At 35.5% G+C, this 19,762-nt stretch overlaps 7 protein-coding genes across 7 annotated transcripts; 6 read left to right on the forward strand and 1 right to left on the reverse strand.

The window, feature by feature from the left end:
- Window positions 1–143: 143 nt before the first annotated feature.
- On the forward strand, window positions 144–1,305 carry GCK72_001623 (uncharacterized protein; the record flags this gene model as incomplete). Its single annotated transcript, XM_053723055.1, has 3 exons — window positions 144–199; window positions 282–978; window positions 1,054–1,305. The coding sequence occupies 3 exons, from the start codon at window positions 144–146 to the stop codon at window positions 1,303–1,305; spliced, it is 1,005 nt and encodes a 334-aa protein (XP_053591700.1).
- Window positions 1,306–2,619: 1,314 nt separating this feature from the next.
- On the forward strand, window positions 2,620–3,895 carry GCK72_001624 (uncharacterized protein; the record flags this gene model as incomplete). The annotated part of the gene is made up of 4 exons (XM_003114818.2): window positions 2,620–2,675; window positions 2,752–3,245; window positions 3,394–3,596; window positions 3,644–3,895. The coding sequence occupies 4 exons, from the start codon at window positions 2,620–2,622 to the stop codon at window positions 3,893–3,895; spliced, it is 1,005 nt and encodes a 334-aa protein (XP_003114866.2).
- Window positions 3,896–4,322: 427 nt separating this feature from the next.
- Window positions 4,323–6,730, reverse strand: GCK72_001625 (uncharacterized protein; the record flags this gene model as incomplete). The annotated part of the gene is made up of 4 exons (XM_053723056.1): window positions 4,323–4,580; window positions 5,390–5,592; window positions 5,638–6,092; window positions 6,672–6,730. The coding sequence occupies 4 exons, from the start codon at window positions 6,728–6,730 to the stop codon at window positions 4,323–4,325; spliced, it is 975 nt and encodes a 324-aa protein (XP_053591701.1).
- Window positions 6,731–8,955: 2,225 nt separating this feature from the next.
- GCK72_001626 (uncharacterized protein) lies at window positions 8,956–9,887 on the forward strand (the record flags this gene model as incomplete). Its single annotated transcript, XM_003114925.1, has 3 exons — window positions 8,956–9,189; window positions 9,242–9,502; window positions 9,549–9,887. The coding sequence occupies 3 exons, from the start codon at window positions 8,956–8,958 to the stop codon at window positions 9,885–9,887; spliced, it is 834 nt and encodes a 277-aa protein (XP_003114973.1).
- Window positions 9,888–10,849: 962 nt separating this feature from the next.
- Window positions 10,850–11,838, forward strand: GCK72_001627 (uncharacterized protein; the record flags this gene model as incomplete). The annotated part of the gene is made up of 4 exons (XM_003114555.2): window positions 10,850–11,083; window positions 11,163–11,336; window positions 11,384–11,470; window positions 11,515–11,838. 4 exons carry the CDS (start codon window positions 10,850–10,852, stop codon window positions 11,836–11,838), a joined length of 819 nt encoding a protein of 272 aa, XP_003114603.2.
- A 1,120-nt stretch (window positions 11,839–12,958) lies between these two features.
- GCK72_001628 (uncharacterized protein) lies at window positions 12,959–14,328 on the forward strand (the record flags this gene model as incomplete). The annotated part of the gene is made up of 4 exons (XM_053723057.1): window positions 12,959–13,017; window positions 13,103–13,545; window positions 13,596–13,795; window positions 13,843–14,328. The coding sequence occupies 4 exons, from the start codon at window positions 12,959–12,961 to the stop codon at window positions 14,326–14,328; spliced, it is 1,188 nt and encodes a 395-aa protein (XP_053591702.1).
- Window positions 14,329–16,204: 1,876 nt separating this feature from the next.
- Window positions 16,205–19,730, forward strand: GCK72_001629 (uncharacterized protein; the record flags this gene model as incomplete). The annotated part of the gene is made up of 7 exons (XM_053723058.1): window positions 16,205–16,263; window positions 16,361–16,616; window positions 16,660–16,840; window positions 16,887–17,088; window positions 17,992–18,479; window positions 18,530–18,729; window positions 18,777–19,730. The coding sequence occupies 7 exons, from the start codon at window positions 16,205–16,207 to the stop codon at window positions 19,728–19,730; spliced, it is 2,340 nt and encodes a 779-aa protein (XP_053591703.1).
- Between the last annotated feature and the right edge of the window lie 32 nt (window positions 19,731–19,762).

Raw genomic sequence — 19,762 nt, forward strand, 5'->3', positions numbered from 1 at the left:
TGTCAAATGTTGAAACATTTCAAAAGAAAGGGGCGTTCACCCGATTTCCACACACTATTGTCGGGTATAAAAGAGTTAGAAATCGCTAGTAATTTCATTCAAGGGAAGCTTCTTTTTCAAAGCATCAGTTGATTTCTTCAATTATGGATACCAAAATCCGAATCGAAAATGTCGATTACTATCTTCGTGATGCGAATTTGTAAGTCCTTTTGTTCAAAGTTGTAACAATTTGTCTTCATTCTAACCAATAAAAAAATACTATCCTACATTGTATTTTCTAGGAATGCAACCCCTGTCTCGGACTGCGGAATCTATCCCAAAGAACTCAACGGTTACATGGAATATCTGGAACACAGCATCCGAAAACTTCCATTGTGCAAACTCAATATCAAACTTCCGATACTCAAATCGAAGGAACTGAAAATGGAATCTCTTATCGACTATATCAATCAAAAAGGCTGGGTTGGTGGAGTTGTGCCAGATTTCGTAACCACGAAGGATCTTTTGAAATCTGTCGCTTCTTTGGAAACTCATTTGATTCATGTTTGTCGTGTCGGAGGCGTCTTTTTCGTGTTGAAAGTTGACAAGGAGGATCCAATCAAATCAAGTCATAAGGTTATTTTTAATCACTTTATGACCAAGAAATCGGGAAATGACGTTGTTATGAATGACGGATCTGCTTACAAAGGAGTTTTCAACGCAACTATTCTGAATGGAGAAAAGAAAATGTTCAATATTTTATATTCTGGAGAAGTTGATGCAGTCAAACGGACTCCTAATGGAAATCTTCGTCATTATGAAATGGATGTGACCTACGGAGGACCAGAAAATGATTTCTTTTGGATTGAGAACAGTTGTCGGCTATTCTGGAAATCATTTTTCGGAGGATCTCCTACTCTAATTATCGGTTCGAGAACTGGCGAGACTGCATATAAGAAGAGCCGATTCTTGACATATCCGAAACATTCCGTTTATGAGGTGAGTAAATATAGGATTGTTCTGAGTTCCTGTTCCAATCTCATATCAAAGCCTTCTTTCAATTGTTTCTTCCAGATAAAACAAATCATTCGTGATGAAATGCCTTCAGAAGTCTCATTCCCAGATAGACGTCCCCTTTGGACTGTTTCCGATGGAAAGAAGAATCTTCACAACTTCCTTCAATTAGTCAAAACCAACGTGAAGAGGAGTGGTGACTGTTATGTTTTCTCCAGAGTTCCTGGAAGTCTCAAATGGAATTTCAAACGGGATGACGTGGCAATCGCTGAATTTCGGGATTTGATCCGTAAAAATATACCATCCATTTAATTGATCTCTCATAATTTCTTGCTCTCATCAATACGTGTTGTTATTTTATTCTAGATTTAATGAATTGTTGATTTTTTGGAAAATCCTAATCCAATGGGTTTTATAATCCTGTGTAAGGAGAGAGTCTCAATTGATAAAATTCTCATAAATTCGATTTTGAATTCTTTCAAACACCTCTTAAATTGGTGCTAATAGAATCTCTAGGCGTCCAGATAATCGAATCTAGGCATGTCCAGGTCTATGATTATGAAAAAACAATAAAAATTTTCAATAGAAATTCAAAGAATGCGAGTTTTGAGCATCCGACCTGTGCCCTTTATTAGAGGAGCATTACAGTTTTTCCTGTTTGTTGAAACAATGTGCGGTTGAGCAATTTTGAAACAAATTTCTAAGAACTAGGTGATAGTTTGGAATGAAAAGAGACTCAAAAATGGAGAAATGCGTCCTATCACAGCAGGCGTGATGGAGAAATCTTTTGAAATGCGTTGCAATATTTCCTCTCTCATCTCATCTCCCTTTGTCAGGCATATTGCGAAATCTGGTTGAAAAAAGGGAGAAAGAGGTACATACATTTTTAATCTACTGACAAGAGGGTCGCCGTTGTAAAGTGAAAATCAATGTAAAGTTTGATAAAACACATTTGACACTTAACAATTGAAATAATGGTAGAGATCATGAGAAAATATAGGGCTCAATTGAATTCTTTTCCAGTTTCTCCATTATATTGAAATATTTCTTCTCGGTGTGTTCGTTTTCATCGAAACAATTTATTTCTCATGAAAAATATTGAATAAAATATTGGGTGGACACAGGAACTTTCGAGCTCTTCAATACTGAACTGGCTAATAATAATAATTATATTATTATGAATTCAATTTTATCTGTGCATGAGAAGACCGCGCCGCACACATGCGGCGGCCACGCCCATTTTTTGCGACAGTGTTCAAAAATGGAACGCAGCGTTAAAATGTGAGTGGGCGTGGTAGCCACGTGTGTGCGGCGCGGTCTTCTCATGCACAGAAAAAAAAGAATTCATAATATTATAATGAAAACACTGAATGATTACTGTGGATACAGTAATTCAAATGTTGTAGGCTACGAAAAATCCAAAATCACTACATCTTCTTTTATTTGTTGTTAGAGAGTTTGGGTTCGCAAAATGAAAATCGCTCGAAGAGATATTTTTCAATATCTGATGAATCATCGAATTCTTTGTGTAACATTGCTCAGTTCTATTTGTTTTGTCTTCCTTCTGCACCATGGTTTTCGTCTTCTTCCAAAGAAGAAGCTGTTTCAACTTTTAAACGAGAAGAAATGGAAACTAAAATCAAAGTGGAAACCGTTGGATATTACCATCAAAAAGAGGACATGTGAGTTCATCAATTTGTAAAAACTGTACCTTTTCCAGTTCCTCAACTTTATCGTTTATCAATTTCTTATTTTTAGGACAGCCAATGTGGGTCTACTTCCTAAGAAACTCAACAATAATCGAAAATATTTCGAGAATCCCTCTTTGAAATTTCCTTATTTGAATCTGAACGTTGAAGTCAAAGATCCTGGAATAGGAGATGTCAAACTTGAGTCACTTATTGACTTCATTCGTCTCAAAGGATGGCCGAACGGTGTTAAACCGGACATTGTTACCAGTAAATCCACTCTCATTTCTGTTGCCCAAAAACGTCCAGACATAAGAATCCAAGTAACGCGCTTGTTCGGAGTGAGCTATTTATTGAAGTATCACGAAGGACCTTATAATTTTCCAATGAGTGATAGAAATGGAAATTTCGGATTGATTTTTCGACACTTTTTCACTCGAAATGACGATGAAGAACTATTGGAAGTGGATAAAACTAGTACGAAAGCAGTGTTCCGAGCAACTGTTCCATATCTGAATGGTTGTTGGAACATACTGTATTCAGGAGAAGTTCCAGCAGTGGATGGTGAGTTTGGACAGAATTATGTTTGAAGAGATTTATCAGATATAAGGGAATGAAACCACTGAATCAAAGATACAAATGTAGAAATAAAAATAGATTGATACGACAAGAACTTTGATTCGATTATGAAGAAAGCGTTTGCTAATTTCAGACCAAAACCGTCATTACGATTTCCGAGTTGTTTCATGGGGGACTAGAAATCCATACTTCTGGAAAAACAACAGTTGTCGTTGTTACTGGAAATCTGTTTTCGGAAATGCACAATACATTATAGTCGGAGCGAGGACTCACAATGTCCAAAGCGATCCGAAAACAAGAAGTCCACATAGAATTCCGGAAAAATCGGTATACGAAGTTAGTTTACTTATGTGAATTCAAGTATATTCTACAATTTTGTTAAGGTTGAACGACTGGAAAAGGAGTGTTGTCCAGTGGAAGCTGCAAAAAGAAATCCATTAGAAGCGTGGACTGTTTCAGATGGAGAGAACACCATTCAAGATCTTTTGATGTTGATTGACACCGTTGTTACAACTGAAGGTCATAGTTACATTATCTCGAGGAACAGCGATAATTCCGAATGGGTTATCGAAGAAGACAGTGAAGGAAACGAAGAGTTTCAAGATCTTGTCGTTCGATGTATTCCGCGGGAATGATTCCAAATAACTTCTTCTTTGTTCCTCCTTCTGTTCTAATTGAATTTTCTGAGATAGCTTTAAAATATATTTTTATATTATAAATTCCATCTCTTCCGATATTTCACTTATTTTTGTTACTTTTCGTAAGCCGTTGTTCCATTCTTTCATGAATAACTAATTAGACTGTAATAAACTTATTTTGAGAATGCTTAATATCTTCATTGAGGTTCATTTGTAAAAAAAGATGAATATATTACTAAAAAGTATTTAAAAAATCAAAAAACCTAGTTTCAGAAAGATATGAACCGGAAAAGTTGTGTTCATCACAATACATAAAAGGGAATCAGAATTCACGTTAGGAACTGAAAAGACGTAAAAATTAAACTAATATTCAAAATGGTAAGAAACATGAAATGATAACGGAATAAGTGAGAAAGAAATTGAATTAGTTAGGAATGCTTTGAAGTATGAAATTCCGAGTATCGTCGCCTTCATCATTCAACTTCTCAACTATCGATTTTTCTTCTTTTTGAGAATACACAAAATAGTCTCCATTAGTTGTTACAGTACTCTTGATCAGTTTGAAAAAATCTTTTAGTCTCGCCTCTCCATCAATAATTGACCAGGATTGAAATGTGCTTCGTGGACGAGCCGCAAATTTTGCTACTTGCAGTGGAAGAGTTTCTTGACTGAACTTTTCTAGCTGAAAATTAAAATTTTACTAAGATTAGTAGATTTTTGTGATTTCTCGGTTCTTGGAATATCAGTTTTAAAGAAATAAAATTTCCGTGACATTCATGATATTTATCAAGTCAGAAAAAGTCACCGCTCCACATTAAAATCAAGTATATCTGTTTTGATTACGTCATGGTTCCCCTTCCGACCCCACCCCGTGGCCTTTTTATCTGGTTTGATGGTAATAAAAGATGGAATGTCGGGAAAAAAAGTCAGTTATTCCAACGATCAACGAGTTCGGAGTCGATCTCATCATGCTTTTCTCAATCGTAAGTTTTCTAGAGATTCAAAAGGAGATCCATTCGTTATAAAGATGTTTTCAGGTACTTGCCATCACCGTCTTGCCGGCAATCGCCCTATATTGTGGAGGAAAGAAAGGCGGCGGAGAGAAGAAAGAATCAGTCTACGAGGACTTGTCAGTCGATAAGAAGTAGTTTTGGGTTGGGATCAACAATCGACGTCTTCTTCTTTCCTTCATTCATCATCATCCGATGGATCAATTCGTCTCTCGTCAATCCCAAATCAAGCCATAGTGACATTCAACAAATGTGAATTAAATAGTGTATTTTAAAATAAAAATGTTTGAAAAAAGTGTTGGCAAAATCATTGAAAGGGTGCGAGGTTCCAGATCCCGTACTCTTCATAGTAATTCCCGGAAATCATTGTTACAGGAATTTTCTAATCTCGGAAAATCCAAGGGTACTGTCAGAATTAGTTTTGTCTGAGTTTGACGTCATGAGTTACTTCATTGTCATAGGTTGCTGTCGTTTGACTCACTTTATAAATCGACAATTCCGGATAGAAAAGAGGATCTCTGGTTTTTGGATCAGTTTCTTTCTCTCCAGTCCTCGTTCCCACAACCAAAGTAGAAATATTTCCGAAGACAGAATCCCAGAAGAACTGCGCACTCTTATTTTCCCAAAAGTTCAAAGTGTTCGTTGCGGATCGGATGACTTTGAAATTGTAGTGTTGGTTACTGGCTGAAAATAAAGAAAATAAAATGTGTATTGTTGGAATGCACTGACCATCTATCGCATCAACTTCTCCCGAATAGAGAATATTTGAAAACGGAACTCCAGCGATTCTAGATTGAAATATTGCCTTTTTAGAGCATTTTGCAGCTTTCTCTTCAGTATTTTTGGTGAAGAAATTCTTAAAAACTGCCTCATAATTCTTTTGAGTGGCATCCTGATTCTCCTTTTCAATCCACATAAAAATAATATCAGCTATTCTTGTCAATCTGATGGGAATATCGGCTCCAACAGCCACTGCATTGAGTACTTTTTGATCCGTCACAACATCTGGTTTCTCAGATTTTGGCCATCCATTTCTGCTAATGTGATTCAGAAGACTTTTAAAGTTATTTCTATCTTCAGAGTACAACGGAACATCTAGATTTAGATTGATATATGGAACTGCTTGAGTAGTATTCGTGATATACTTCTGATTTCCATTCAGTGAGTCAGGCGAGGTAGTTGTACTGAAAGAAGGGTTTTTTTTGTTTCAGGAGATATTCTATAGATAGTTAACTCTCCCAAGAAATGGTATTTTTTGACATTGTAGTTTTGTAGGTGATCTGTAACCTAATTAGGCTGCAGTTCGGACGTTGATTTAGTCTCGCTCTTGTTCCCTTTCTCAAATGAAAAACAACTTTCAAAATAAGAGAAACTGACGAAACTGCGGTTATGTGAATGAAAAGTTCTAGGGAGGTGTACTACTCTACCGAGTCAAAAAGGTTCTAACAATTAGTCATCAGTTGAAAGAAGACAACGAAATTTTCGAATCTTCAACAGACAAAGAAAAATTTTCCTCTACTTTTTTACTGAATAATTTAAACTTTAGAAGAAGGCGATATAGAAAAATTATTTATTCTGAGTTCTGTTCAACAATCGAAATGTATCTCTCACATTTAGACATTGAAACAGTATGTTTTCACAATGTTGAAAAACTTATCAAAAACCTAAACGTTCATTTATGCGTTTTCAGACCACCCATACAGCTTGTGCTGATAACGAAAAATTTACTTACTTTCCTTAATTTTTCTATAGGATCAACTCACTTCTCGATGTTTTCAGCCCAAAAATATCCGATAGTTTCTACATGAACCGTGGTTTTCATGATTGACAGCTGCACGTTTTTTGAATTGAAGAGAAACGAACAAAAGAGAAGAAGAGGGTGGAATGATTGAATGGTAATAAGAGATAGAAATGGAAAGAGACGAAGTCGGAAAGGGGGAAACCAAAAAGATAAAAGGAGAAGGAAAAGTACATGTTGTATCACTAAAAGAAGGGGAATAGAGAAGAAAAAGAGAAGAGGGTGAACGGTTTTGATCAATTATGATGTGAATTACAATAGAGAAATACACTGAAAAGAAGAGAAAGAACATGGAAAATAACAATAGCGTATTCCAAAGACGACTAGCTCTTTCTTATCAAATTCGAACTTTACCGAGCCATTGTTTAATTGAAGGATTACATGAAGTCAATTATAAAATCACAGTGAATAAGAAAGGAGGATCGAAACAGTTTTCATGACCGTTAAGTTGTGTACTAACGCACTAACGCGCTTACCTTCACACAACTTTCGAACATCAATCCAAACACTGGTTACTGTAGTGTATGCTCGGGTTTCGTGAGAACACTTTCAAGAAATTATTCGCTTCGATAAAAACTACATTCTCTGAAAACACTAGTCAATTTTCAAGACATGTGGTGAGTAATAATTCTTTCATGTCGTTCCATGAACACGTCTGTATTTTCAAAGTGTTTCAAGCCTCTTTCTTTTCAATCTTCGTTCCCGTGTTCCGTTTCCCCCGACTCTAACTCATCATCACGAGATATTTTCGATAGATAGTCTTCTGTTTTCGGTGTATAAACAATGAGAAATGAGTCATCCTCGAGTTTCTCAATACTTTTTTGAACAATCAGTAAACAAAAGGAGTTTTTTGAACAAGACAAACAGATGAGAGGTAAACAAGAATGGTATAAAAGAACGGCCGGGAAGGGAAAACCGCCAACCGGGCAGAGTCACGCCCATTTATTTTTTGACATTCAAAAACTTAATAAAACTATCCAAGTGGAGATTTGACAGAATCTATGCAAGTGTTTCTAAATATTTATACCTTATTATAACCTATGGTAATGCTAGATCCAATTACAGAGAAAGAACGACGTCTGAGTGCTTGTTGAAGATTATCAAAATATGTCGAGTCCCACAATTCATGTATGTATATCCTGAATGTTACGAGTGCACCAAAGTCTGAAAAAAGAAAGATAACTTAATAACATTTATATTCTTGTTTGGGATATTGAACTCATATAGATGTAACGTATAACAAAACATCTTGTACTGATAGTCAAGAATGCACATGTTTGAAACTAATAAATAATGCAACTAATAAATACCGTAAAAACTGTATTATCACGGCATGTATTTTTCAACTGTCCCCAGAGACTTTGTGGTTTCAGAAACTCATTAAAATCATACGAAAAAAACTTTTTAGACGTTCAATTTGCTGAATAGAAGTTGCCAATCACGCTGTTTCTAATCAGAACCAAGAAAAAAATACCGGAATAATCATATTCAAGAATTGTGAGTATTGATGGGGTGCCGTTCTATTACAGGCGTCGTTATGATACGGTTTTTACCAGACTTGCAACGTGTCGGGCCGGGCCGAAATCAGAATTTCTCCGGCCCGGACGTCCCGGAAGTTCAGTAATGAAAAAATGAGGAAAAATATGGAAAAATTTTCAGAAAATAATTTTTTTCCAAAGTGAAAAAAATTCGAAAATTCAAATCCGAACCGCATCTTTTCCGGCCCGGGCCGACCCGAAATTCAGATCGGAACCAACTTCCATTCAAAAGTGGCATTACCATGACCGATCCCATATTTTATTTTCATGTAATAAATTTGTTTTCTCTCCATCCACTTCGAAGGTTCAGATCATTCAGAACACACAAATCTACACCTACACGACCATTTTCACCGGGTGATTTTCCGAGACTAACAACTTTTCTGGTCTTTCTCAGGTCATCCAAACTGGAAAGTTCTTGCGAAATACTGCTTCTCCAAGCTAACAGTTTGCACTTTCGGTGTGTTTTTATGAATCATTTGACTGTTTTCCCACGAGTTCGTCTATTTCTTGCCCAACACTGTTGAACATCTCTAAAGGTTGCCTGGGGGTGGACATGTACCAGTACGACGCCAACCTAAGAGATTATTGTGAGCAACAAAATTTGTTGAATGACAAAGAAAACAGGTTCAAGAAAGTGTTAATGGGAGGGATGGAGTATAAAATAACTTTCTCGGAATAGTGTAAAAACCTCAGTACTTAATTGTACTTATGGAAAGTCAATTCTCTGAAATTATTACAACTGTTGGTTTGAATTTTTTGAAAAAGATCGGAGTTCACCAGTCAGTTGTATTCTCATCAGTTCTTGTTTTCTCGTCGTTGACAAACTATTCGATTGATTTCAACACTCCTTTGCCACCTGATCTAATTGATGGATCTCCAGCTTTTAAGATGTCAGAAGTTATGGAACAGTTGGAAGAACTCACTTCAAGTTTAGAGAAAGAGGTGAGATGGGCAAGAAAACATATTTTTTTGGAAACTAAAAAATATTTTATAGAACGTGACTTCTCCAATTTGGAGATACCCGTTCTCAGTGAACCAGCTAAAACAATTCCATCTATCTGAATCGAATTCTAAACCAATGAGATTCATTTCGATGAATAAAAAGCAGAACTGGCAAATTTCTTGTGATCAAGAAGAGAATAAATGGACAGAAGACGACATATTTCGGGTTCTCGGTATCCCAATGTGTGAGAAATCTATGTCTTTTGTTATGTTTATGCCGAAACACCATGAACCATTGCGGAAGAGTTTGAAGGTTTGAAACTACAAAAAATACTCGAAATTTCGGAATGAAATTGCAGAAGCTCGATACTTCTCGATTCAAAACTTTGGTTCAAGAGCTTGCACCTGGTTATGTTCATTTCAAAATTCCAGTTTTCAAGATCAGTTCCAACATTCCAACTTCTCGAATTCTGGGACTTCGTCGTCCATTTCATCATCGGCTGAAATTCAGATTGACCAGTCAGAATGTGAGAAGCATTGATGATTGTAAAGTGACTACTCGGAGTCCACGTGGAATGATTAAGAAACCATGCGAGACCATTCCCTTCCATTTCGATGCCAACCGTCCATTCTTGTTCGCTATCATGAATGGAGCAACACCATTGACAATGGGAGTTTTCAGTGGCAACGAGAACTGACTCCCCTTGTTTTTATTCATTTGTTATACTGTATATTTTGTACATTCTGTTCTAATTTATTTGTTAATCTACTTATCCCCAATCGTTTCTCTGTATCTTTCTCTCTGTTATTTTTCTGCACATTCTCTGCACATTTGTCTCACTATTTTTTGTTACCGAGATGATTCCCATGACAACTCCCGTATTTGGTCTCATTCTTATTTGTGATATGTTTAACTATTTTCTTATTTATCAAATTATTTGGATAAATATTTATTTGTATCTATGAAAATATTTCGCTACATAAATACCTTATTTGAATATTTTGTATGGTGCGGCCAAAGTAGCTACAACGACAAATTTGCGGCGGCCAAAGTTGATTTGTAGATTTGTAGGTTTTGCAGGTTTCGCAGTTGAAAAAAATGAGCAATAACGCATAACTGCAAACCTGTAAATTTACAAATCAACTTTGGCCACCGCAGATTTGTCGTTTTTGCTGTTTTGTAGCAACTTTGGACGCACCATGTGAATGTAAATGTTTCTGTCTGTGCGTCTCAAACTCAGCAGTTGTTTTATTCATCAAGAACAGCCAACAAATCCTGACCATTATAACCTATTTTGAAAGGAAAAAAGTGAGCACGCATGTTTTGAATTTGAGCCAATTGAATATTACTCTCACCCACTATAAAAATTTTGTTAGAAAACTTGGGTCGGGATTATACATTTCATAAGTATGTGTATCGTAATGAACTCTGAGGAATAAAATCGGAAATTTGTAGAACAAATCGGGATTATTTCCACAGAAATTTTGCTTATTTTTTCCTCATGACTCCAGATTCTTCGAATGTTTGCTTTGCTATTTGTTAATTGAACAATAGCTCATCTTAATTTTGGAAAGTGGGCGGATATCATCAGATTCGCCTATAAAATCTCAACTCAATTCCAATTTTTCTCTTTACTTTTCTTTCCCATTCGGTCGCTCAATGCCATCCCAACTCCCTTCTGTTCTAACTACAGTTGGTCTCAATCTTCTACGAAAAATTGGAGTGCAGACTTCTGTTTTCTTCTCTCCGATTGAAGTCTCTTTGTCATTTATTAATAGTTCCCTGGAATCGAATGAACTTCTACCAACTGATATTTTTCAAGTAAATTCTGATTTTGATGAAGGTGATTTCAAGGAAAAACTGGAAATGTTGGAGTCAGATTTGGAGGAAAAAGTGAGTTTTCAAAATACTGGCAACTATTCAAGACTGTATTTTCCGAGATTTAACATCATTAAAAATGAGTTATTTCCAGAATTTATCCACTACAACATGGAGATATCCATTCTCTGTTCACCGTAAGAAGCAATTTGGTATTGACAAAGACATCATCAAACAACTGGAGTTCATTTCAATGGAAGTGGATAAAAACTGTCAGATTTCCTGTGACCAAGAAGAGAACATGTCGACAGAAGATGAAGATTTCAAAGTGAGTTCAATATCTCGATGAATGAAAACAAAATATAAATTATTCAGGTGTTATCTATTCCAATGGCTGAGAATTCTCTTTCTTTTGTAATTTTCCTTCCAAAAGAAGATAAGTCTTTATCAGAAAGTTTAGAGGTTTGTGAATAAAAATCATGCTATTTTACATTATTTTATTCCAGAAATTAGAAACGGAGGCATTTCAAAGCCTTCTTCATGACCTCAGTTTTATGTATATCGACTTCCAAATTCCGGTTTTCAAAGTCCCCAAAACTTCTGAAACTCTAACATATTCGTCACGGATTTTCAATTTTCAAGAATTTGAATTAACTGACAAAGCAGTGGAAGACATAGGAAAATGCCGAATCATCCCTAGAAATTCTACTAGAATTATGCAAGCAGCCTGTGAAACCATCCCATTACCATTTCTTGTTGATCATCCGTTCTTTTTTGCTGTCATGACTGAAAATATCCCATTGATTCTTGGAATTTTCAATGGAAAATGAAATGAACCATTCAGTTTATTGAACGTATATTGCGCTTCAAGTTTTCAAATTTTTATAAAGTTTCCCACATCTCATTTGACTAGTCTATGCCCATCATTTGAAGAGATGACATCTATTATTTCCTTGTCTACACAATCTCTTACACCTGCCATTTGTGGTTCTCTAGAATGAGTACTGTGTGTTTTCTGTAGGGGACTCTCACCACAACGTTCAAATCAATATTATTTTCTGACCATCGATTCTTCAGTTGAGTCAGACAAGATTCTCTCTCTCTCTCTTTCGGGTATTCAACAGCTCACAGTCTCCCAGACTCCGAGTAAGAACTGCAAGGAAATTTTTGATCTACCCTCATGAAACGAAAAATTTGAGAAATTAGCAGGTCTAGAACATTGTTTATTTAATTTTTAGCGTAAAGCTCAAGGTCAGAAGTAAGAAAAGTTCAGTTTTAGAATTATTCTGAAAGCATTATCCACCGATTCAATCTAAAAATTCCTGGTTTCAGATACTTTTTCAAGTCGAAAAGGAAATATTTCATTTTGACTTCGGAAAAATCTACGGGATTTATTCATTTCTCAACATTATCCAACGAATGATAGCTCAAATCGTGCTCCGGAGATTTGTACACATTTCTGTAGGACGGTTTTTCAATTTGCTCATTAGTTTTCGAGAAAATAACAAAAAATTGAAAGAAATTCGGAATTTGATCGATTTCTCAAAAACTAATTAGCAAATTGAAAAACCGTCCTACAGAAATGTGTACAAATCTCCGGAGCACGATTTGAGCTATCATTCGTTGGATAATGTTGAGAAATGAATAAATCCCGTAGATTTTTCCGAAGTCAAAATGAAAAATTTCCTTTTCGACTTGAAAAAGTATCTGAAACCAGGAATTTTTAGATTGAATCGGTGGATAATGCTTTCAGAATAATTCTAAAACTGAAATTTTCTTACTTCCGACCTTGAGCTTTACGCTAAAAATTAAATAAACAATGTTCTAGACCTGCTAATTTCTCAAATTTTTCGTTTCATGAGGGTAGATCAAAAATTTCCTTGCAGTTCTTACTCGGAGTCTGGGAGACTGTGGCAGCTAATATTCTACTAATAACGTATATTTCTCGCTATGGAAACCACTAAAATTGCCGTTAAAGTTGTTGATTATTATCATAGAAATAAGCAAATGTAAGTTATTAAAAATACATTTAAAAAAAATATTTTTTAGGAGCGTGATTCCTGAACTACTACCCAAATCCCTCAATTTCAACAGATGTTTTTTCGATAATCCTAAACTGAAAGTGCCTCATCTGAATCTGAATATTGAAGTCACAGATTCTGGAGCAGGCGAATTTAAAATGGAGTCTCTTCTAGAATATATCAGACAAAAAGGGTGGCCAAATGAAGAGAAACCAAACTTTGTGACAAACAAGCAACTTCTGAAATGTATTGCATCTGATCATTTTGATAATATTGAAATTCAAATTGTTCAATTGGGCGGTGTCATCTTCATGCTGAAATCAAGTGACGAATTCAGTCAAATCACTAATTTTGGAAAAATATTTGAACATTTTATGACGAAAACAACGGGAGATGAAAGCATTGAAGAAGATGAAGAAGTTCGAAAGGCTGTGTTCATTGCTGAAATTCCGAAAGACGCTGGATCAGATGGAAAGTTCAAAGTCATGTATTCAGGGGAAATTGATGCAATTGATGGTAACTTTAACGGATACGAAAACATAATAATGTCCTTTTTTCTATTTCAGATTTGAAGCAGCATTATGAATTGAAAGTTCTCAGTGGTGGTTTGAACGACTATTTCTGGAAAAACAGGAGTTGCTTATATTATTGGCAATCAGTTTTCGGCAAAGTTTCAACGATAATAGTTGGTTCCAGGACTGGAAAACGCCCATATGATCGCAAGACATTGCCACCATTGAACATTCCAGAATTTTCTTTATATGAGGTGAGTTTACAGAACTGTTTAATTAGATACTTCATAATTGAATGCAGGTGAAAAGATTGGAAGTTCGAACAATGCCCACGAAAGCAGCGAAAGCTGTCAATAAGCAAAACAATCGGTTTTACAAGAACGAAGCTTTACCAAGAAATGCTGGCTGGAAAGTCGAAAAATGTGAGGAAAGACTTCGGGAATTTCTCCAATCGGTTTCCAAAATGGTGACAAGAAACGGAGATTGTTTTGTGTTTTCAAAGAAGAAATCAGATAATTCGTGGACAATTCATGACGTGGAACAAGAAGATTCACCGTTTTTTCTTTTTATTTCTGGGCATTTTAAAGAAGAAATGACCCTATTTTCGACTCAAAAATCAGAAATTGCACAAGATGAGAATCGAGAATTTTCAACAAGCTCAGTAATTTCAACTCGCGAGAAAACATCTGCTGATCAGAAACTGCAAAAAACTTCAAAAGAACTGGAACGGTCGGACCGTATGTTGTTTATCGATTCGTTCAGAAGAACTAACATAAATAAACATTAAGAGGCTTTACATATTCATTTTTTATGTTAAAAATAATTTTTTAAATGTTTAACAAATGGTTGTTTTTCTTGATTATATTTGAGTTTGACTCAATAATGAACTTTTTCCAATTATGGATTTCTCAATGGGCATAGTTCTGTTTTAGGAAAGTACAGTATAAGAATTTTAGTAAATCGCACATCGTTCACAAACTGGAAGTACAGCAGAGTGTTCTTCCAGAGTTTCGACTTCTTTACTACTTTGCAGGAGCGTTGACAAAAGAGACCAGTGTTTTTCAAGTTTAAACTTATCTATTTTTAGTTTTTGTAGTTATATTTGCAAAAACGGTGAGAAGAAAACACCCAGTAAGTATATATAATGATAATGAAATAAGTGCATGATTCAGAAGATGATTAGAAAAAGTAAGAGAGTCTATAGAACAATTGAAGAATGTCTTCTGGAATTCAGAATTATGAGTCACTCGGTGCAAATTTTCTTTCGAACCAATTAACAGAATTCCATCTCCATCTCGCTTCCCAACCCATTCCGAATCATTTGAGTTTTCAGTGAAGACAAAACAATCTTAATGGGAACACTATTTGTGATAATAGATAAAAGAGATAAGGTGGTTTCAAACAATTCAGTAAATCAGTTTAGTTCTATTGGATGATTTCCTCCACTAGATATAGGATAAGCAACTCTGGAAAGAAAGTATCTTGTGGTGCAGTCGAGACAGTAAACTAAAAACAAGGTTAATTTCCAAAAACATTAAAAAACTCACCTTTTTGAGTCATGATGATAATAGTCAACAGCTTATTTAAGAGCGGTTGAGTTGGTTATATATGACTACATTCAACTGTTTCCTCACTTCCTACTGGGCTAACAAGGAAGTACGATCGTTTGGGTTGCGTTTAAGGGTTCACATCTTTCGGTTCTCATAATTTTAAAGCTTGAAAAGAGTGAAAATCGTTTGCACCCGAAATTGAGTCATCAGAAATAGGAAATATTCGAAAGAGAGGAAACCATAAACATTTTTCAGAAGGAGCATCTGTTTAGAGCAACCAACATAATCATTGATCTTCCTGTCGTGAACGACGAGCCAATCTATTAATCAATTAAGGATAGGAGAGAATACGGAGGAGGAATGTTGCAACATTATAGAAGAATAACTGTCCCTATTGGAATTAACTGGTTTTCTTTCACTTAACGTATATTTCCTTTTCCTGGATCTGCAAAAGAGACACATAACGTACTAAGATTCCCCGATGATAATCACTGCAGCAGAGCTGTGCGGAAGTAAAATTTTCAAAAAAGAAAGTCGGAAGAAGGAAGAAGGAATACAATTTTTTGAAAAGAAAGAAGGAAGAAGGAAGAAGGAAGTGAAAAAAAAGGCAGAAGTCGGAAGTAATTTTTTCAAAACGGATGTCGAAATTTGTCAGCTTGTTCAGGAACATTTTTTATTGTATTTTTTATTGCAACCGGGTAATAAAAAACAAAGAAATCAGTATTTAAAATTTCAAATATATTACGAAAAAGACGTTGGAAGTCAAATTTCAAAAAAGGAAGACTTAAGAAGGAAGAAGGAACGAAAATTTTCAAAAAGGAAAAAGGAAAAAGGAAGAAGGAATAAAATTTCAAAAAAGGAAGTGAAAAAATGTCCGGAAGAAGGAAGAAAGAAGAGGGAATTCCGCACAGCTCTCCGATGCAGGTATGATCTCCCGAAGTCTGGCAACCCTGTTTTCTTCACATGCCAAAATATTCAACGACTCTTATCCCTCTCCGAGGTTCTGGGCCCCTTCCACATTTTTCTTTTTCTCTGCATCCTCTTTTATTTCATTCAGTTCCTTGCTTTAAAAAAAATTCCCCAGTCGAATATTTTTATTTAATGAATTTCAGCATGCAAAACACTAAGATTAAAGTCAAAACTATCGGGCATTATCATCGTGATAAGGATATGTGAGTTTATTCATTTTTCAGATGACATGAGTTTACTTTTGTCAGATTATATGATTTTGTCTGTAACTGTTTTCGAAAATATTCATTCAATTTTCAGGAAAGTGGAACTTGATTTACGGCCGAAGCGATTAAATGATAACAGAAGATATATTGATTATAAGGAAGAACATATCCCTTTCGTAAAAGTGGATATCGAAGTTGCGGATGCTGGAGCAGGAGAACATAAAATGGAATCTCGTCTGGAATATATTAAACAAAGGCCATGGAAAGCAGAGGATCAACCAGATTTTGTTACGAATAAGAATCGTTTGAAATTTATTGCTGCTGAAGATTACGAGAATATCGAAGTTCAAGTTGTTCGAATGGCTGGCATAATTTTTATGATTAAAACTGCAGTTGAATGGGATTTTTTATAGTGTCGGAGCTATTTTTGAACATTTTTTGGCCGCTGAAAATCCGCTGGAAAATCAAGAGATTGGAGGACATGGAACTGTTAGAAAAGCAGTATTCATAGCTGATATCCCAACCAGTTTCGATGAGAATTCCGAGAAGTTTAAAGTGATGTATGCAATTGATGGTGAGTTCACATTTATAACAATTAACATCTCCTGAGATGATTTTAGATAAAAATGAACACGTAGAATTGAAAACGGTGAAACATGGAATGACTTTTGCCTTTTGGACGAAACTGAGTAGCATTGCTTACTGGCAAGCAATATTCAGCAACGTCTCTACAATGATCATTGGCTCTCGAACTGGAACTAGTGAATCATCTGATTGTAATCCGCCGAAGAACTATCCGCCGTACTCACTTTATCAGGTGAGGTTGTTCTTATACAGAAAAATTTTATTGACAATTTCAGATTCGATCCCTTAAAACATTGAATATTTCTTCTGAACTAGAACAACAAGAAGAGCCCCTTTTACAAAAATGCACCCATCCCAAGAGAACCACAGTGGACTGTTCAGAAATCTGAAAAAAAACCTTCAAGACTTTTTGAAACTGGTTCTTAATAATGTGAAAGAAGATGGAGAGTTTTTCTTGTTCACAAAAAATAAGGCAAGAAATGAATGGATTATAAACAGAGATGATGCAACTGTTTTACCATTTTTTTGAGCTTGTCAAGGAAGCGATGAATAGTCTACAAACTTCTCAAAACATAGATTCGAGCAAAAAGATTCAAAAGATTTTCTACTGATAAAACTGAAGAAAAATCCCCAGAAGAACTGATGGAAGAAGATGGAATATTTTCTCGTAAAACGATAATGATTGAATATAATGAGTGAATTTATGTTTTTTTTCTAGGATGAATTTATTATAAACTGTTTAAAATTAATAATGAGCAAACAAGACTGATAAGACGTATATATAACAGTACAGATGCAACTGATAACTCACATTTTCACTATGGAAAACACTAAAATTGTTGTGAGAGTTATTGATTATTATCATCGAGACAAAAAAATGTGAGTTATTGTAGTCCCCGAACTAGGAACTTTTCTTCTCGAATTTTGTCATCACTATCGGCCAATTTTCCCTGGATCTGGGCAAAGTGATCTCTGAAATATGGCGAAAGCTCTCTGAGACTTCTTCAATGTGTGTGCCCGACCCGTGCAGTTTTCACAATCTTTCCTGTGTTTGTTTTAAAATAAAGGTGCTCGGCTCATAAAAAAATGAAGTTAAATAAAATTCAACTTTAAACTTCTTTAATAATTTGACGACTTTAGGAGAGTGACACATGGTCTTCTTCCCAACAGACTCAATGGAAACAGGCGGTACTTTGATATTCCAGCGTTAAAAGTGCCTCATCTGAATCTGAATATTGAAGTCACAGATTCTGGAGCAGGCGAATTAAAAATGGAGTCTCTTCTAGAATATATCAGACAAAAAGGGTGGCCAAATGGAGAGAAACCAAACGTTGTGACAAACAAGCAACTTCTGAAATGTATTGCATCTGATGATATCGATAATATTAAAATTCAAATTGTTCAATTGGGCGGTGTCATCTTCATGCTGAAATCAAGTGAAAATTACACTCAAAACGCTAATTTTGGAAAAATATTTGAACATTTTATGACGAAAACAACGGGAGATGAAAGCATTGAAGAAGATGAAGAAGTTCGAAAGGCTGTGTTCATTGCTGAAATTCCGAAAGACGCTGGATCAGATGGAAAGTTCAAAGTCATGTATTCAGGGGAAATTGATGCAATTGATGGTAACTTTAACGGATACGAAAACATAATAATGTCCTTTTTTCTATTTCAGATTTGAAGCAGCATTATGAATTGAAAGTTCTCAGTGGTGGTTTGAACGACTACTTCTGGAAAAACAGGAGTTGCTCATATTATTGGCAATCAGTTTTCAGCAAAGTTTCAACAATAATAGTTGGTTCCAGGACAGGAAAATGTCCGAATGATTACAAGACGTTGCCTCCATTCAACCTCCCAGAATATTCTCTATATGAGGTAAGGTTCCGAAATTCTTCAAATCACATCTTTGATCAAAACTTCAGGTCAACAAACTAGAAGTTCAAACAATGCCAATGAGAGCTGCTATAGCTGTCAACAATCCAAAGAACAAGTTGTACAAGAATGAGCCTTTACCAAGAAACGCTGACTGGAAAGTTGAAGCATGTGAAGAAAAACTCCAACAATTCCTTGGATTGGTTTCAAAAACGTTGAAGAAAAACGGTGATTGTTTTGTGTTTTCAAAAAAGAAATCAGATGATTCGTGGACAGTTATTGAAATTGAGCAGAGAGAGGCTTGGTTTTCTTCCTTTGTATTAAACCGCTTGAGATTCATAGCCTCCACTTCGTCGACCACTTCATCTGAAACGGCTGGAAATACTAGTATGCGACCAACTTCATCAAACCTAGAAGCTTTGTTGATTCGGAGCATGCCAATCGCTTCAATAACCGCACCGCGTAGAGCACCGCGTAAGTATCTGATTCCTCTCAGCCCTGAGGTGATTGTGAATACAACTACAACACCTGCTCAAGAAATGACTACAATGTCGAAAACTGAGGACAAGATGACACAAACAATTAACGAAACACTCTCAACAATGAATCTAACAGAAGTTCTCTTGACAATAAGCACAAGGCCCAAATCAAAAATAGTTTTCAATGCTCCGTTTGATAGAGCCAACGTGAACCGTCTAGAAATCACCAATCCATCGAATGCAATTATTGGTTTGAAGATCAAATCCAATATTCGATACGTTGAAATTCATGAGATGCCTTTCATCCTTAAGCCAACAACATCTACAATCTTGGAAATGAGTTTTGAAGCTGACAGCTACTTCAAAGAAATGAACAAAGTATGTCCAGATGATCAGTTTTCAAACAATATCATGATCGAATGGATCAATGTTTCTGCACATATAGATAAAGAATCCTATTTGAAATTGTTTGCAACAGATGGATTATTTCGTCGTAAATATATTCGAGTCGAATTTAATCAATAAATACTTTACTTTTTTCTCATTTGGGCAATACG

The sequence above is a fragment of the Caenorhabditis remanei genome, chromosome I (genome assembly GCF_010183535.1).
Source record: "Caenorhabditis remanei strain PX506 chromosome I, whole genome shotgun sequence".
In the NCBI taxonomy this organism is placed as follows: Eukaryota; Metazoa; Nematoda; class Chromadorea; order Rhabditida; family Rhabditidae; genus Caenorhabditis; species Caenorhabditis remanei.